Below are 16,997 nucleotides of genomic sequence, written 5' to 3'. Positions count from 1 at the left end.
CTCAAATTTTCTTTTTTGTGTTTGCATTTTTCCAGGGAATCATTAAATTTTCTTGTCATTTTTGGCAGGGATAGGGGAGGAAAACCACTGCCTTTTTTTGTGTTTTCATCTGTTCAAATGTCCGTTTATTAGTATGAGATGATAAATCAAGACTGCTCCAAGTAGTTCCCATTTCCCATGTGACTAGCTCTGAATTATAAATAATCTGTTGAGGGCCCACTATGTGCCAGGCATCCTTTACATACCTTATCTTACTGAAGTCTTTGCAACTTTATGAGGTAGACCCTCTCTTTCCCACTTCATAGAGAGGGCTCTCTCTCACATTTCCTAGTTGTCCATATGGCCCCAGTTTGAAAATGACTAGATTGGAATACAAACCCAGGTATTTCCAAACCCAAAGCCTATGTTCTGCTATGTTCTAGAGACATAATGAGGAATATTTAAGATGGTCCTTTCTGTTTAAGATTATAATGAGAGAACACTGGTAAGCAGGCAGTGACATGTTAGCACTTACAGAATTGGACAATAGGGGTCAAAGAAGTGTTCTTGAAAGAGGTGACCTCTAGGCTGAATTTTGAAGGACAGGCAAGGGTTAACCAAGTAACAAGAAAAGAGCAGTGAGTGCAAAGATGAAAGGCAGAATACCGCTGGCCTTGCAGGGTTGGGGTGCAGAATAGTGAGGAGTCATTCAAGAGTTTGCATCTTAACCCTGAAGGCAGTGGATCCTGCCTTGCTGTAGTCTGAACGTTTGGTAGTAATCATAAGAGAAAGGGCTGAGCTTTTCTGAAGGGCTCTCAGCACATAACCTGACTTAACTTGTTTCAGGTAGGCCCAGGGGAAGACAGAAAAGCATATTGTAGTTGGGGTCCTCTAGCCTGGGTCAGATACTGGCCTCACTGTTTCAAAAAGGCTGTGCGCCCCCACCCCCTGCCTTTAGTTTCTTGGCTTCTTTAGGCTCTGATCTTCTCTTTGGTTTATGATAATTAAACCTCCCCCCCCCCCAAAAAAAAGCCCTATAGCCTTTTGATGGGAATAGTAGGCATGGTCTCCCTACCTCATAGGTATTGAGAGAATAAATGTGATTTTCACATCATTTAGAATTTGTTCCTTGTTCCCTCAGTTATACATTCTATCAAAAACCAGGTTGCCTTTTCGGGCTTAATCATGTTCTTATTTGAGAATGTTAGACCCTGTACTGTGAAAAAGTGCATTGCTTTCCAAAGACTAAAAAAAATGTTCTTAAATAAGAGTAGTCAGTATTAAGTTCTGGTTTATCAATTTTTATAGCTACTATTAAAAAATGTTTTTAAAATACATTTCTAAAATTGTCCAGAGAGTTTATTGTTTAAAAGTTAAATGACTGGTTTTTCATTCTTCTACTCCTTCCTCTTTCATTTGACTTACCTTGAAGTACTTGATAGACACTCCAATAAGGATATTGAATTCCAAGGTTACTATTTAATCAGCCATTCTAAGTTGTTTTTTTCCCTAAAGATCTGTGATATTGGTAAATGGAAGTAGGCAAATTAGTATAATAAGATAATCTAGATTTGTCATATTTTAATATAGTTGCCGAGTTGCATTTTTAAGTACTGGGGATGATTACACTGCATAAATGAGATGCTTCTATTTAAAGTAGAAAAGAATTACTTTGTATACTTGATGATCTTGAAGAATAAGAAAATTTGAGAACATTAATTGCATATGTTAGATTTTTAGAAATTACACATTTGTGGGGTATTTAGTAGGCCTATTCTTCTGAGACTTAGGTTCCTTTAGTTGTAATTTTGGGTAGTTTCAAAAGTTCTTTCAACATTTACACTTATTTGCATAATGTCATCCACTTGTTACGATATTCTGGATAAGCATTGGTTTTGTATCAAGTATTGTTTTCTTTGATCTTTTTTTGTGTGTGTGCAGATGTTTGTGGATTCTTCTGTGGGATCAGAGGGCACGCCTATTGTAATCAGAAAACTCCAAGAATAGCAGCAGGGATGGATGAACAGGCTCTTTTAGGGCTAAATCCCAATGCTGATTCAGACTTCAGACAAAGGGTAAGTTAATCATTTTTTAAAGATTGTTACCACAGATTTGCATTAGAGGACTTGAATTTAAAAACAAAATACATTTGATGGTAAAGGTTTCATTTGAGTAGAAATGAAGAGAGACAAATTTGAGGTACTTGAATATATTCTGAATACAGAAACGGTGAGCATTGTGATTGATGTTCTTTTTAGTTGGCTCAGCAAAGGTATTAAAATCTCATGTGATTCAAGGCAGCTCTTTATGTCACATCAGTCATTATTTCTAATTATTTAAAAGTTGCAGTGCAAAGGATTGCTCGAGGAACTTTCCATAGTGGCAGACATGCATATTTTATCTTTATATTTCCTGGCTTGGTCTGGACAAGTTGTTTAACCTTCATGTTAGTGATATTTAGCGTCCTTGTTACTTAGTCCAGGCAGACATGTAAATTAGAGGTTATGATATGCCATGTCTTAGGTTACATAAAATGATTAGATAACAAGGAATCCATTATGAGGTGCTGGGATATTTGAGCAAATATAAACAATTAAACACAATGTAGGCTATACCTGTAATCATGGCTATAGCTGAACGATAAAAGAAGAATTTAAAGAATAAGCCTATAGGGCGCCTGGGTGGCTCAGTTGTTAAGCAACTGCCTTCGGCTCAGGTCATGGTCCCAGGGTCCTGGGATCGAGCCCCACATCAGGCTCCCTGCTCGGCAGGAAGCCTGCTTCTCCCTCTCCCACTCCCCCTTGCTTGTGTTCCCTCTCTCGCTGTGTCTCTCTCTGTCAAATAAATAAATAAAATCTTAAAAAAAAAAAAAAGAATAAGCCTATAATTAAGTTTTTTTAAAGATGTGGGTGTTTTGAAATATAGGGTAAGTGGAAGGAGAACCATTTTCTCTTTCTACTTCTCATAGCAAAGGATATTTTTTATAAATGAGCTAAATGAGGGTAACAGTCTCACTAAATATTATTGCAGTTTTTGTTGTCCTTTTAAGGAGAATTTTTTTTTTTAAGATTTTATTTATTTTTGCGAGAGAGAGATTGTGCGGGAGTGAGTGCATATGAGCCGGGGGTGGGGAAGCAGACTCCCCGCTGAGCAGGGAGCCTGATGCGGGACTCGATCCCAGAACCCTGGGATCATGACCTGAGCGAAGGCAGATGCTTAACCTAACCGACGGAGCCACCCAGGTGCCCAAATTTTACTTAAAAATTTTTTTTAAGTAAAAAAAAATCTCAAGTAGTTTCTCACATGGTTCCATGCCTCTGCTGTTACATAAGTAACCAACCATCCGCATAAAGTAACCAACCATCTGCATAAAGGTAAATAACAAGAATTGAGATTTAAATAATCTGGCTAGTTACAAGATACCTAACAAACTAGTTAGGACATCAAAAGACATTTAAAATCCATGTTTTCTGTGTGTAGACAAATTTCTTTATGTAGGAGTTTAAGCTACCTACCTTCAAAGCCTTAGTCACATAGTTGAAGTATCATAGATTTTTACCTTGGTATTGCATGGCTATAACCTTTTACTATTTGTTTAATTATTAAATAGCCTTTTCTGTTGTTTCTTTAATGATCCTTTATGGAAATCATTTGTTTTTTATTAAATACCACTATCCAACAGATTTTTTAAATGTGCAATGATCTTCTTTTTCAGAAAAGTAAATCCAATGCATTGTTAGTGGTCTTAATATAAAATTATGCTTTTTATCAATAAAAACGAGTTCTGTCAGTTACAGGTTTATGTCAAGCATCCAAATTCAGGCTTAATTTGATATCCCATTAAGCCAACCTGAGTAACAGAATTAAGTAGGATAAAAAGGAATCTTAAGGAAAGGGAATTCTGATAGTTCTGATGTTGGAAATCAAGAGTAGTGGAACACTAAATCATTTTGATCATAACTGTCTGCCAACTCCAATTCTCAGTTGTCTGGCTATAGTTCATTTTTTTTTTACAGGGACAGTAGCTAAAGTGACTCTGTTGCCACTTAGAGGCAACAGAGCGTTAGAGAAAAGGTATGAAATAGAGGAAAAGGTGATAAAAGCTTTGACTTGTTCATAATTGCCACAAAATTTCACTTAAAAATGCTAGTAAATGGGACATCTGGGTAGCTCAGTCGGTTGAACTTCCGACTCTTGGTTTCGGCTCAGGTCATGATTACAGGGTTGAGGGATCGAGCCCCACATTGGGGCTGCATGCTCAGCTGAGAGTTTGCTTGAGATTATCTCTATTCTCTCCCTCTGCTCCTCCACCCATGCTCTCTCTCTCTCAAATAAATCCTTTAAAAAAATGAAAATGCTAAAAATGCATACATTCAGAATGCAAAGACTTTAAAACCTGAAAACTCTCAGGTTATTTTCACTTTTTTAATGGAATCAATGTCTTTGGCTTAAAACTTGCTATTATTTAAAGAAAACGGTATGTCAGTGATAATTCTAGCAGCTGAATCCCCCCCCTTCTTTTTTTGGTAAGTGAAATATTAGGTGGTAATGCAGCATACATGATTGACTTCCACCTTGCCCTTAAATGGGACAATAAATGTTCCTAAAAGAAACCCTAGGTTTCATGGAATATTGTTAGACAACAACTGGGTTGTCGCCTGTGTTCTTCTGTTCTTAATTTCCAAAGATAACCATTATTTATATTTAACATAGTATTTGGTGATCTTCATCTACTTACCTTCATTTACTTGGTTCTTTATCAGTGGGAGCAGCCAGTGAAACCACATATGAAAACCCATTCCCTCATTCATATAACTGTAATAGAGCTTTTTTGCTTTAAAGGAAAAAATTTTACACCTTGACTTTGTGTGTACAGGCAGACATATATAAGTATATTTTTTATATATATAGTATATGTACACACAACTAAAACAATTTACACAAAATAATAGTTATTTTTATTATGTGCAGTGCACTCTGATATTCTGTCATTTTTTGATTGCTGATCAAGACCTATAAAATTGATTTCAGGGGTGCCTGGGTGGCTCAGTCAGTTAAACATCTGCCCTTGGCTCAGGTTGTGATCCTGGAGTCCCGGAATCGAGTCCCATGTCAGGCTTCCTGCTGGGGCGGGGAGTCGACTTCTACCTCTGACCCTCCCCCTTCTTGTGCTTTGTCTCTCTCACTCTCACATAAATAAATAAAATTGTAAAAAATATATATATATATTAAAAAATATTAAAATTGATTTCATCACCAGTGGGGCACAAACCACAGTTTAAAAAAATATTTACTAATTAAAATTAGGTTACTCTAGGGCGCTTGGGTGGCTCAGTTGGTTAAGTGTCTAACTCTCAATTTCAGCTCAGGTCATGATCTCAGGGTTGTGAGATGGAGCCCTCCATTGGGCTCTGTGCTGGGAGTGGAGCCTGCTTGGGATTCCTTCTTCTGCCCTCTGCCCTTTCCCACCCCCCCCTTAAAAAAATTAGGTTCCTCTAATGCTTAATGTTCTTTCTACTTCATTTCAAAGTTTGATCAGTACATCAATTGCTTTAAAATTATCTAGCACTGTTTTTGTGTAATTTTCTTGACTGAGATACTTCTTACAGGTTATTAGGATTACTATTTGTCCATTGTCATATGTGACATCTGCATCTGTCATTGAAGCCAGTTGCAACATGCTAATGGAAAAGAGTGGCAGAAGTCATTCCCATTTTCCCAACAATCTGGTAAAGAGCACATGGACTTGGTGCTGCATCCATTCTAGAGTATACTTACTCTTTTTTTTTTTTTTAAGATTTTATTTATTTATTTGATAGCACAGCAGAGGGAGTGGCAGGCAGAGGGAGAGGGAGAAGCAGGCCCCCCGTGGAGCAGGGAGCCTAATTCGGGGCTCGATCCCAGGACACCAGGATCATGACCTGAGCTGAAGGCAGACGCTTAACCAACTGAGCCACCCAGGCGCCCCTAGAGTATACTTACTTTTATAACAATGCCCTGAATTCATGAAATGAGAAACATTTCCTAAAGGTTTTCAATTATTCATACTTTTCCAAAATTCATATTCATGCAGTTGGACTCTAATTTTGGTTTGGGTTTGTTTTTTTTTAAAGATTTTATTTTTAGTTTTATTATTTTTATTTTTAATTAATTATTATTATTTTTTAAAGATTTTTATCTACTTATTTGGCAGACACAGCAAGAGAGGGAAAACAAGCAGGGGAAGTGGGAGAGGGAGAAGCAGGCTTCCTGCAGAGCAGGGAGCCTGACGGGGCTTGATCCCAGGACCCCGGGACCATGACCCGAGCTGAAGGCAGACACCTAACAACTGAGCCACCCAGGGGCCCCAATTAATTAATTTTTTAATTAAGTAGGCTCCACATCCAGTAGAGAGCCCAACATGGGACTTGAACTCACAACCCTAAGATCAAGACTTAAGCTGAAACCAGGAGTTGGACGCTTAACTGACTGAGCCATCCAGGCACCCCTGTTTTTTGTTTTTTAAGATTTTTAAAATTTTTAAGTAATCCTGTACACTCTCTTGATCTCGAACCTGAGATCAAGAGTCGCACCCTCCACCAACTGAGCTAGCTAGGCACCCCATGGACTCTAATTTTATAATCACCTCTTTAATAGTATTTTGTTATTAAATAGGAAAAATGCCCTTTATATACTATTTTATAATTGCATATGCCTCAGTAGCATAGCACTTGAAAAGTACTTGTGTATTTTTTGTCATAATAATCATAATTACCCATTGAGGTCTGCAGGACATTTTTGTGTTGTCTCCTTTGCTGTAAGGAAACAGATTTGAGTATCTAACTGATGGAATTTGTTTTTTTACTTAACCTTTTTTCTAGGAACGATAAGTTGCACTTATTCAGAAGCCAGAATTCAGTGTTTTAGCTATTTTTCTTCAGGTTGACTGATTTGTTATTTGTTTGCTACTCCTAGAATATTTTAATATCAGTTGGGCACTGAGATTGACTATTCTAAATGCATTTACGGCTTTGCAATCTTACAGGCCCTGGCATATTTTGAGCAGTTAAAGATTTCCCCAGATGCCTGGCAAGTGTGTGCAGAAGCTCTAGCCCAGAGGACGTACAGGTAATTATAAAACAAAATTTGCATGACTTAGAGGAATTTAAATTTCTGTGGGACCTGTATTTGGAAAATGTTTTCATAAAAACATTTATGGCTTGTGTTTTGGAAAAACATTCAGTGTAGAAATGAGAAAAATAGTAAACTAGTAATTTGGCCATTCCAGGATTAACTTTTCAGTAAAACTAGACTTTACCTTAGGCTGTGTACCTGACAGCAGATCCCAGCGGGAATACAGTACAATAAAAACTTCTGATGGAAAGTGATAGTTGGTTTTCTAAAAAGTTGGCAAAGTCAGTAATCATGAATTGTATATATTTTCTGTTTTTATTTTAAAGTATATAAACATTCAGTTGCCAGTTTTTTTTATATTGGACCAAGGTCTTTCCTTTATGTATATTCCACTAGCATTCACTTCATCATTCTTAGATTGATCACACCCATGATCCATCCTCTACAATTTCCACTTTGGGTCTCTGTGGATTGAGGAACAATTAGTGCAAATTCCTAGACTTTTATGGTTATTTTCTTCCACCTCTCCAAGTCTTCTGGTTATCTAGCCCACATCAAATATGCACAAGGTTTTTCCCTTTTTAAAAAATTTATTTTATTTATTTTTTAAAAATTTTATTTATTTATTTGACACAGAGAGAGATAGCGAGAGCAGGAACACAAGCAAGGGGAGTGGGAGAGGGAGAAGCAGGCTTCCCCGCTGAGCAGGGAGTCCGATGCAGGACTCGATCCCAGGACCCTGGGACCATGACCTGAGCCGAAGGCAGACGCTTAACAACTGAGCCACCCAGGTGCCCCTAAAAATTTTTTTTATTTTAATTCCAGTTAGTTAACACCCAGTGTTACATTAGTTCCAGGTGTATAATACAGTGATTCAACCATCATCCTGTGCTCATCACAACAAGTGCACTCCTAATCCCCATCATGTACTTAACCCATCCCCCCACCCACCTCCCCTCTGGTAACCATCAGTTTGTACTCTGTGGTTAAGAGTCTGTTTCTTGATTTGTCTCCCACTCTCTCATTTTTTTCCCTTTGCTCATTTGTTTCTTAAATTCCACATACGAGTGAAATCATAGGGTGTCTTTTTCTGACTGACTTACTTCACTTAGCATTATACACTCTAGCTCCATCCATGTCATTGCAGATGTCAGGATTTCACTTTTTATGGCTGAATAATATTCCATTGTATATATATACCACATCTTTAGCCATTTATCAGTTGATGGACACTTGGGCTGCTTCTGTATCTTGGCTATTATAAATAATGCTGCTATAAACATAGGGGTGCATGTATCCCTTTGAATTAGTGTTCTGAGGTTTTTCTTTTTTGTAATATGACTTTCTATGAAGTCTTTCTAAAGCATTCAACTTAATTTTTACAAAAACAGGCACTCTCACATTCATTTCATTAGTTTATTATTTTTAAAGGTTTTATTTATTTGACAGAGCACAGGTAGGGGGAGCAGTAGGGAGAAGGAGAAGCAGGCTCCCCGCTGAGCAGGGAGTCTCATGTGGGGCTCAATCCCAGGACCCTGGTATCGTGACCCGAGCCGAAGGCAGCTGTTTAATGGACTGAGCCACCCAGGCGCCCCTCATTTCATTAGTTTATATAGTAGTTAATGAAGTTATTTAAAAAAGACCTACAACTGACATAGTAAGGCTTAGGGGAAACACAGCTGACTAATAAACAACTCGCTGGTGGGAATAGACGCTCATGGGTATTAGTGATGGCTTCTAGCTGGCATCCTCAGCGTGCTATGGCTATCATACTTGCCACCTTTTACAGTCAGAATCAAGTGCTCCACCTTAGTGAGAGTTAATTTTGAGAACATATATGCCTGGGAGTATATAAGATCTGGCTTTTTTTAGATCTGGCTTTTATTTTTTTTTTTTAAGATTTTATTTATTTATTTGACAGAGAGATAGCGAGAGCAGGAACACAAGCAGAGGGAGTGGGAGAGGGAGAAGCAGGCTTCCCGCCGAGCAGGGAGCCCGATGTGGGACTCGATCCCAGGACCCTGGGACCATGACCTGAGCCGAAGGCAGACGCTTAACGACTGAGCCACCCAGGCGCCCTAGATCTGGCTTTTAATTAAAGGATTCCTACAGTTTATTTTTGAGTGGAAAATATAAGTCTTGTATAGTTCATTAAGGCTTCAATGTCATCTATGTTAAGAATAGGAACCCTGGGGGCACCTGAGTAGCTCAGTCGTTAAGCGCCTGCCTTTGGCTCAGGTCATGATCCCGGGGTCCTGGGATCGAGCCCCGCATCAGGCTCCCTGCTCGGTGGGAAGCCTGCTTCTCCCTCTCCCACTCCCCCTGCTTGTGTTCCCTCTCTCACTGTGTCTCTCTCTCTGTCAAATATATAAAATCTTAAAAAAAAAAAAAAAAAGAATAGGAACCCTAAGTTCTTGGAAGAGGTGCTAATTAAACCTAACTTAAAACTTTTAAAGATTAAATTTCATCTTCTTGTGTGTGAAATTATTTTATTTAGTTAATTCATGTATTCTAAGTTTAGATATTGTCTCGTCTTATATTGACCAGTTAGCTTTATATATCAAAAATTTCTTCCATGACTAAGCCTTGCCCAAGCCAACTGTCTTGGATGAACTGATTGTTGTTTACTAAAGAGATTTTGTCAGAGATTGTAGCTGGCTCACTGCAACTCTGCATCACCCCTGTAGAGACCTTGAGAGTAGATAATTGTTAGATCTGATTTTTGCTCCCTTCTTATAAGGGCAGTGTATTTGTAACTTGGTTTTCTGTATAAATTTTGAGGCTGAACTACCAGTCTGAGTGACCCTGCTCATTTGGATTTGGCTGTAATGGAACTGTGTAGGATTGGATTTTAGGTATGATTTCATTCACCATCACTGATTTGACTCAGTCTCTGGCTGTGTGACCATTTGTCATTTTACACCTAGCCTTTCTGTTGTAAAGTATAGGAGTGGTTTCAGTAATCCTAACATCTAGAATTTAGGGAAATTCCTTCTGTTTGCAAAGCAGTATACTTAAGGTGCATCTCAATTTTTTTTCATTTTTTTGCTTGTTAGATTTAATGGACCTATTGAGTGTGGAGTAATATTTAAGTTCTAAACAGTATGATAAATGAGATCGATAAGTAGAAAGTAAACCAGAGGTCTTGTTTGAGAAGCTTTTCAACTGTGATTCACCTAGTACTTTACTTTTGATTTGTTTTCTCTAAATTGTATTCTGCTTATCTGATTTTCTTTTCTTTTTCAGTGATGATCACATAAAGTTTTTCTGCTTTCAAGTACTAGAACATCAAATTAAATACAAGTAAGGCTTTTCTCACTGTTTTGACTCTGAAATTTATGGGGAGAGGTCATTTTTAAATTAGTTTTTCTCTCTTTGGGAAAATCATAATACAAGCTGTAAATTGAGAGTGTATGAGACACATCCAGTTTATAGACGTGTTTTTGATTTATCCCAAAGTGTTGTAAAAATACTGAGTTAATTGGTTACATAAAAAAATCCAGACATTTCACAGAAAAAATTCATTTCTAGCTTCTCTGGAAAAATCTGAAGATCTAGCAACACCAGACCTGTTTCTACATGCCAACTCTGTTAGAGGTTAGTGGCAGCATGGCCACTCGGATTTAGAACCCCTGCCTTAAATAAGCAGAAATGGTGAATCACTGCTCAGAGGACCCTTCGTTTGCCTGTTGATTTATTCTGTAAGCCACAGACCTCAAAATGTAGACACATTTCCATTTGAGAAATTCCACAACTGTCATTTTGTTTTAACATGAACTGGACCACAAATCAAACTAATATCAATGACACTACCTGCCAGGCCCACCCCTACCTTTTCTTTAAAGCCATGATGAGAAGCATTATTGATTTATTTTAGGAAATTTTAAGTAATTGAGTGATACACAAATTTTCCCTTTCAAAAATATGAGTCTGTTACTTTTTAAACCACAGACACCAAATGTAGCCGTTATTATTTTTCTTCTCTATTTTGAACAGATACTCAGAGCTAACTACTGTTCAACAACAACTAATTAGGGAGACGCTCATATCTTGGCTTCAAGCTCAGGTAAAATAGTAATTTCACTCAGTACCTTAAATTACTAGATAATTAAATTTTTAGTTTTGCAAGAGTTTAGAACTTTACCTCAAAAATGTTGATCACTTATCCTCCCTTTGATCCCGTAGCTTTTTTAGAAAGTGCTGATTTCAGAAATCTTGGGTATATGAAAACTTACCAATACTTTTTTTTTTAAAGATTTTTTTTTTTTTTTAATTTATTTGACAGAGACAGAGAGAGAGGGAACACAAGCAGGGGGAGTAGGAGAGGGAGAAGCAGGCTTCCAGCTGAGCAGGGAGCCCGATGCGGGGCTCGATCCCAGGACGCTGGGATCATGACCTGAGCTGAAGGCAGACGCTTAACCGTCTGAGCCACCAAGGCGCCCTACCAATAATTTAAAATTATATCAATAACTGAAACTTTCATGCTTTCCATGACACACTGTTGAAACCTTGGTTTTAAGGTGGGGTTTTTGTTGGTGGTGGTGGTGGTGTTTGTTTGTTTGTTTTTAACTACTTGACAAAAACAGATTTTTGTTCACTCCTAAAGGTGAACCCTTCTGGACAGCCTCTTCACAAAGAGCCCTTTACAAGAGAGCTGTTAGAGTTCTTTATTCACAAGTTGTTCTTTTTTGTTAATTTTAATCTTAACATATAAAGTGGTTATGTAGCTAGAATTTTTATTTTCCTTAAAGGGCAAACAAGAAAAACAATTTAACTAGTAGAACCAATTTGACTAGTAGAACCAAAAACTAGTAGAATTCTGCACGTGAAACTTTTCTTTAAAAGTGTAAGAATAAGAAATAAACATAGCACATTTGTTTGTTTTCCATCTGGGTAATCAGTTAAATACTTTGGTAATTTTCCCGCATATTTGTTGCACAGCTAATCTAGACCATGTTGAGGCTTGGTGAGTTTTTGCCTATTGATGGTAAATAGGAAAACAGTGTGTTTGAGACTTTCCAACTTACATTTAATTTCATGGACAATTTCTCTTTGTCAGATGCTGAATCCCCAACCAGAGAAGACCTTTATACGAAATAAAGCAGCCCAAGTCTTCGCCTTGCTTTTTGTTACAGAATATCTCACTAGGTGGCCCAAGTTTTTTTTTGACATTCTCTCAGTAGTGGACCTAAATCCAAGGGGAGTAGATCTGTACCTCCGAATCCTCATGGCCATTGATTCAGAGTTGGTGGATCGTGATGTGGTGCATACATCAGAGGCAAGTAACTTCCCATTAATTGTTAGTTTTTAATGTAGATTTTGTAGGAGATGATGGGCACATAATAAAAAGAGGAAGTCTTTCGTTGGAGACAGATTTTCTGTTCTTTCTGGCTTTTTTTTAAGTTTATTTTTTTTAGTAATTTCTATACCCAGCATGAGGCTCTTACTTACAACCCCAAGATCAAGAGTCGCATGCTCTTCCAACTGAGCCAGCCAGGCACCCTCAAATTTTCTTAATAATTCTAAGTTCAGGGGCACCTGGGAGGCTCAGTCGATTAAGCATCTGCCTTCGGCTCAGGTCATGATCCCAGGGTCCTGGGATTGAGCCCTGCGTCGGCTTTCTGCCCAGCGGGGAGCCTGCTGCTTCCTCTGCCTGCAGCTCTGCCTTGCTTGTGCATGCTCTCTCTCTCAAGTAAAATCTTAAAAAAAGAAAGAATTCTAAATTCACCTAACTTACCTTTTTTTTTTTTAAAGCAGGCTCCACACCCATTGTGAGGCTTGAACTCATGACCCTGAGATCAAGAGTCACATGTTCTACCAACTGAGCCAGCCACATGCCTCTAAATTCACCCAACATTTTGAATTTTGTTCTACAAAGGAACTTGAACTGGGCTTCTTTTTCCCCAAGTGTATGTTGAAATTAGAGTGTTACTTTAGATTTTTTTAACTATGAAAGCACTTTCTCCAATAAAATACACAAAGTGGTTCTGATTTATGAATTTCTGGAGAAATGTGGTCTGTATTTACTACTGCTATATAGTTCCTGACTGAGCAGGAATCATTGCTTATGAATCTGCTAGTTTCTTCTGTATTCTCAGTCATAAAGCCCGTCACCTTAGTCTTTCTCTATTCATTATCCGATGTAACTTTCTCTGTATTCTTAACACAATAGAAGTTGCTTGATTTGAAAAAGAAAAAAGAAAAGATAAAAAAAGAAATTGCTTGATTCAAATGTGTATAATAATTTAAGGTCATTATATGTCAGACATACTTATTACTTTAAAGGTTATTATCATGCATTTAAATTATTACCATTCCTGGGGTGCCTGCCTGGCTTGTTGGTTAAGCGTTGAACTCTTGATTTCAGCTCAGGTCATGATTTCAGGGTCATGAGATCAAGCCCTCTTTTGGGCTCTGCTCTAGGCGTGGAGCCTGCTTAAGAGTCTCTCTCAGGGTGCCTGGGTGGTTCGGTCAGTTAGGCATCTGCCTTTAGCTCAGGTCATGATCCCAGAGTCCTGGGATCAAGCCCTGTGTCGGGCTCCCTGCTCAGGGGGTAGTCTGTTTCTCCCTCCGCTTACATAACACTCTCTCTTTCTCTCTCTCAAATAAATAAAATCTTTTTTTTTTTTTTTAAGATTTTCTTTCTCTCTTCCTCTCGCTCTCAAAAAAAAAATAAAATAAAAAATTTATTGCCGTTCTTGGGGCACCCAGCTGGCCCAGTCAGTGGAGCATGTGACTCTTGATCTCAGGGTTGTGAGTTTGAGCCCCATGTTGGGTATAGAGATTACTTAAAATCTTTTTTAAAAATCGAAAAAATAAATAAATAAATTATTGCCATTCTTGCAGAATTTATAGAGATATTGATTCACTGTGTTGTACACCTGAAACTAATCTAACATCTTGTGTCAACTAAAAAAAATTTTCTTGTAATTAAATACAATTTACAGGGCGCCTGGGTGGCTCAAGTCATTAAGCATCTGCCTTCGGCTCAGGTCATGATCCCAGGGTCCTGGGATCGAGTCCCACATCGGGCTCCCTGCTCGGCGGGAAGCCCGCTTCTCCCTCTCCCACTCCCCCTGCTTTGTTCCTGCTCTCGCTATCTCTCTGTCAAATAAATAAATAAAATCTTTAAAAAAAAAAAAAAAACAATTTACATTCTCTTAAGTAGTTTAAATATCATGTTTGCATAATATTGAGAAGTACTTTTTATCATATGCTTTAGATTTCTAAGTAATGCTTATTTATAGTTTGTGTTTAATAAGAAATTAAATCTGCTCTGAGGAATACAACGGAAAAAGGAAATTAAAAGAATCACAGGATATGATTTTAGAGTTGATAAGTAGGAAATAGTGGCAGGGAATGTGTTAACAAGTCTAGAAGTTTAATTGTGAGGAAATTACTGTGTGCAGCTAGTCAGATGTCAAAAATTAGTTTGTGTGATAATCTACTTTGCACATAAGGTGTTTTGTTTTGTTTTTTAGGAGGCCCGTAGGAATACTCTAATAAAAGATACCATGAGGGAGCAGTGCATTCCAAACTTGGTGGAATCATGGTACCAAATTTTACAAAATTACCAGTATACTAATTCAGAAGTGACATGTCAGTGCCTTGAAGTAGTTGGGGCTTATGTCTCTTGGATAGACTTATCCCTTATAGCCAATGATAGGTAAGTATACCTATACTTTAAAGATAGAAACCTACAAAATACAGTATATAAAACTCATGAGTTTGAAAACATTGTAACAATTTTTTCCTCCTATTGCCAGGTTTATAAATATGCTGCTAGGTCATATGTCAATAGAAGTTCTGCGGGAAGAAGCATGTGACTGTTTATTTGAAATTGTAAATAAAGGAATGGATCCTGTTGATAAAATGAAACTAGTAGAGTCTTTGTGTCAAGTGTTACAGTCTGCTGGGTTTTTCAGCATTGACCAGGTCAGTAAATTTATGTATGAAGTAGAACAAAGTAGGACAGGTACTAATTTAAATATGCTTTCTTTTTCTTTCTCTTTTCTGTTTTTTTGTTTTTTTGTTTTTTAGTATGGTAAACTCTCCTTGACTATAAGGAAACATTGTATCCAGAAAGCCCTGATGTTATCTGTAGCATTGGCCTGGACAGTAGATTATACCTGTTCTTAAATTGAAGGTCTAGGGTAGTACCTGCGGATGTGCATTTCTAACGAACTTCGAGTTGATGCTCATACTACTGGTCTGTACTTTCAGTGGCAAGGAACTGTACTATATACATGGCAGTGCATTTTGATCAAAACTAGGTTTAGTTATAAATGTTACATTTTCACCATACTTTTGAATTGTTACTCATTTGAGCTGTTGGAGTTTAGCCCCAACAGAGTGAAGACTCTTGAGTGTGGGAAGTAATTTAGAAACAATTTGAAGATTTTTATTTTACCTGTGACAGTGATAAAAAAATTACTAAGAAATATTTGTTTTGCTGTTCTGTGAGTAATACAGCTCTAGGATTGTCCTTGCTGACAGAAGAATAGTAGCGTTTTCTTACGTTGCTAATAATTGTCTCATTTAGTCTGTGGTAAAAGATCTAAAATGACGAAGGTAACATCTCTTTCTATAGGAGAACATCATAAGGGTAATTGATGAAAACAATCTGAAGTTTGAGTTCTGACTCTTAACACTGGTATGACCTTAGGCAGGTAGTTGTAACAGCAGTTCTATCTCTTGCAGCATAGTTAAGGCTCAAATTGTTATAAATTGTTACACATACTGTATTATGACATTAACTATTACAGCATATTTACTAACTTGAGCAGTTTAGAAGGAAGGTTTTGAAACCACAGATCTCTTTTTTTAAGCTTTTATAAACTTGGCAATATCTACAGGTCTATAACCATTAAAAAGAGTTGCTTGGAAGAGTACAAGTGGTTGATAATAGTAGAGTTTAAATTCCAGAATTTTTCAGTCAAGATGGTAGAATGGGTAAATGTCTGTTAGTTTATAATTGGCACTTGATTCATACTAAAGTTTAGAGTTTTTCTTCTTACTCTTATGTGGGTGGGTTTTTTTGTTTTTTATGTGGGTGGTTTTAAATTGAGGTCTCTTGATTGCTTAATAGGAAGAAGATGTTGACTTTCTAGCCAGATTTTCTAAGCTGGTAAATGGAATGGGACAGTCATTGATAGTTAGTTGGACTAAATTAATTAAGAATGGGGATATCAAGAATGCTCAAGAGGCACTACAAGCTATTGAAACAAAAGTGGCGCTGATGCTGCAGCTACTAATTCATGAGGATGATGACATCTCTTCTAACATTATTGGATTCTGTTACGATTATCTTCATATTTTGAAACAGGTAAGTCCTTGTTTTAATCTTTTTGCCCAGTAGATAATAGACGAGCCATAGAGAATTGGAAAATACAGGAAAAATGAAAAGAAGAAAATACCCCTAATTCTATTAGCTAACAAAATTTCCCCCACCCCCAACTCAACTTCTTAGCCAGAAAATGGGAATAGCCAGGTTCTAAAATTCACTAGACTTTAACAAGCTTCGAATTAGCTACAGGTTTAGGTTATTTTTTCATTTTGAATCTGTTTTTGTTTTTATTTATTTTTTCTTTCCTTTCCTTTCCTTTTCTTTCCTTTTCCTTTTTTATTAAGTAGGCTCCACACCCAGCGTGGAGCCCAGCGCAGGCCAAGGCTCACGACCCAGAGATCAAGACCTGAGCTGAGATCAAGAGTTGGACACTTACTGACTGAGCCACCCAGGCGCCCCTGTGTTTGTTTTAAATATAGTAGAAATTTTGTTAAACATTGTTCATTATTTTAATTACATATACATCATTTCGTATAAAGTTTTTTACAATTAAAAAATTTCTCTTAGTTGCTTCCAATAAGAACTTAAAATGTAGATGGTAGCAGTCTCCATATTATGA

At 37.4% G+C, this 16,997-nt stretch overlaps 1 protein-coding gene across 3 annotated transcripts in view; it reads left to right on the top strand.

The window, feature by feature from the left end:
* Positions 1-16,997, top strand: part of XPOT (exportin for tRNA) — a 177,562-nt gene that overhangs the window by 134,648 nt on the left and 25,917 nt on the right. For all 3 annotated transcript variants that reach the window (XM_044915375.1, XM_021678687.1, XM_021678685.1), the window contains 8 exons: positions 1,921-2,054; positions 7,004-7,086; positions 10,339-10,395; positions 11,089-11,158; positions 12,152-12,370; positions 14,574-14,758; positions 14,859-15,027; positions 16,181-16,417. In XM_044915375.1, coding sequence (XP_044771310.1) covers positions 1,995-2,054; positions 7,004-7,086; positions 10,339-10,395; positions 11,089-11,158; positions 12,152-12,370; positions 14,574-14,758; positions 14,859-15,027; positions 16,181-16,417 — 1,080 coding nt within the window. In that variant the 5' untranslated portion in view covers positions 1,921-1,994. The remainder of the gene's footprint in view (positions 1-1,920; positions 2,055-7,003; positions 7,087-10,338; positions 10,396-11,088; positions 11,159-12,151; positions 12,371-14,573; positions 14,759-14,858; positions 15,028-16,180; positions 16,418-16,997) is intronic.

Source organism: Neomonachus schauinslandi, chromosome 5 (assembly GCF_002201575.2).
Source record: "Neomonachus schauinslandi chromosome 5, ASM220157v2, whole genome shotgun sequence".
Lineage (NCBI taxonomy): Eukaryota > Metazoa > Chordata > Mammalia > Carnivora > Phocidae > Neomonachus > Neomonachus schauinslandi.
This window is presented reverse-complemented; position numbering and strand designations above follow the sequence as displayed.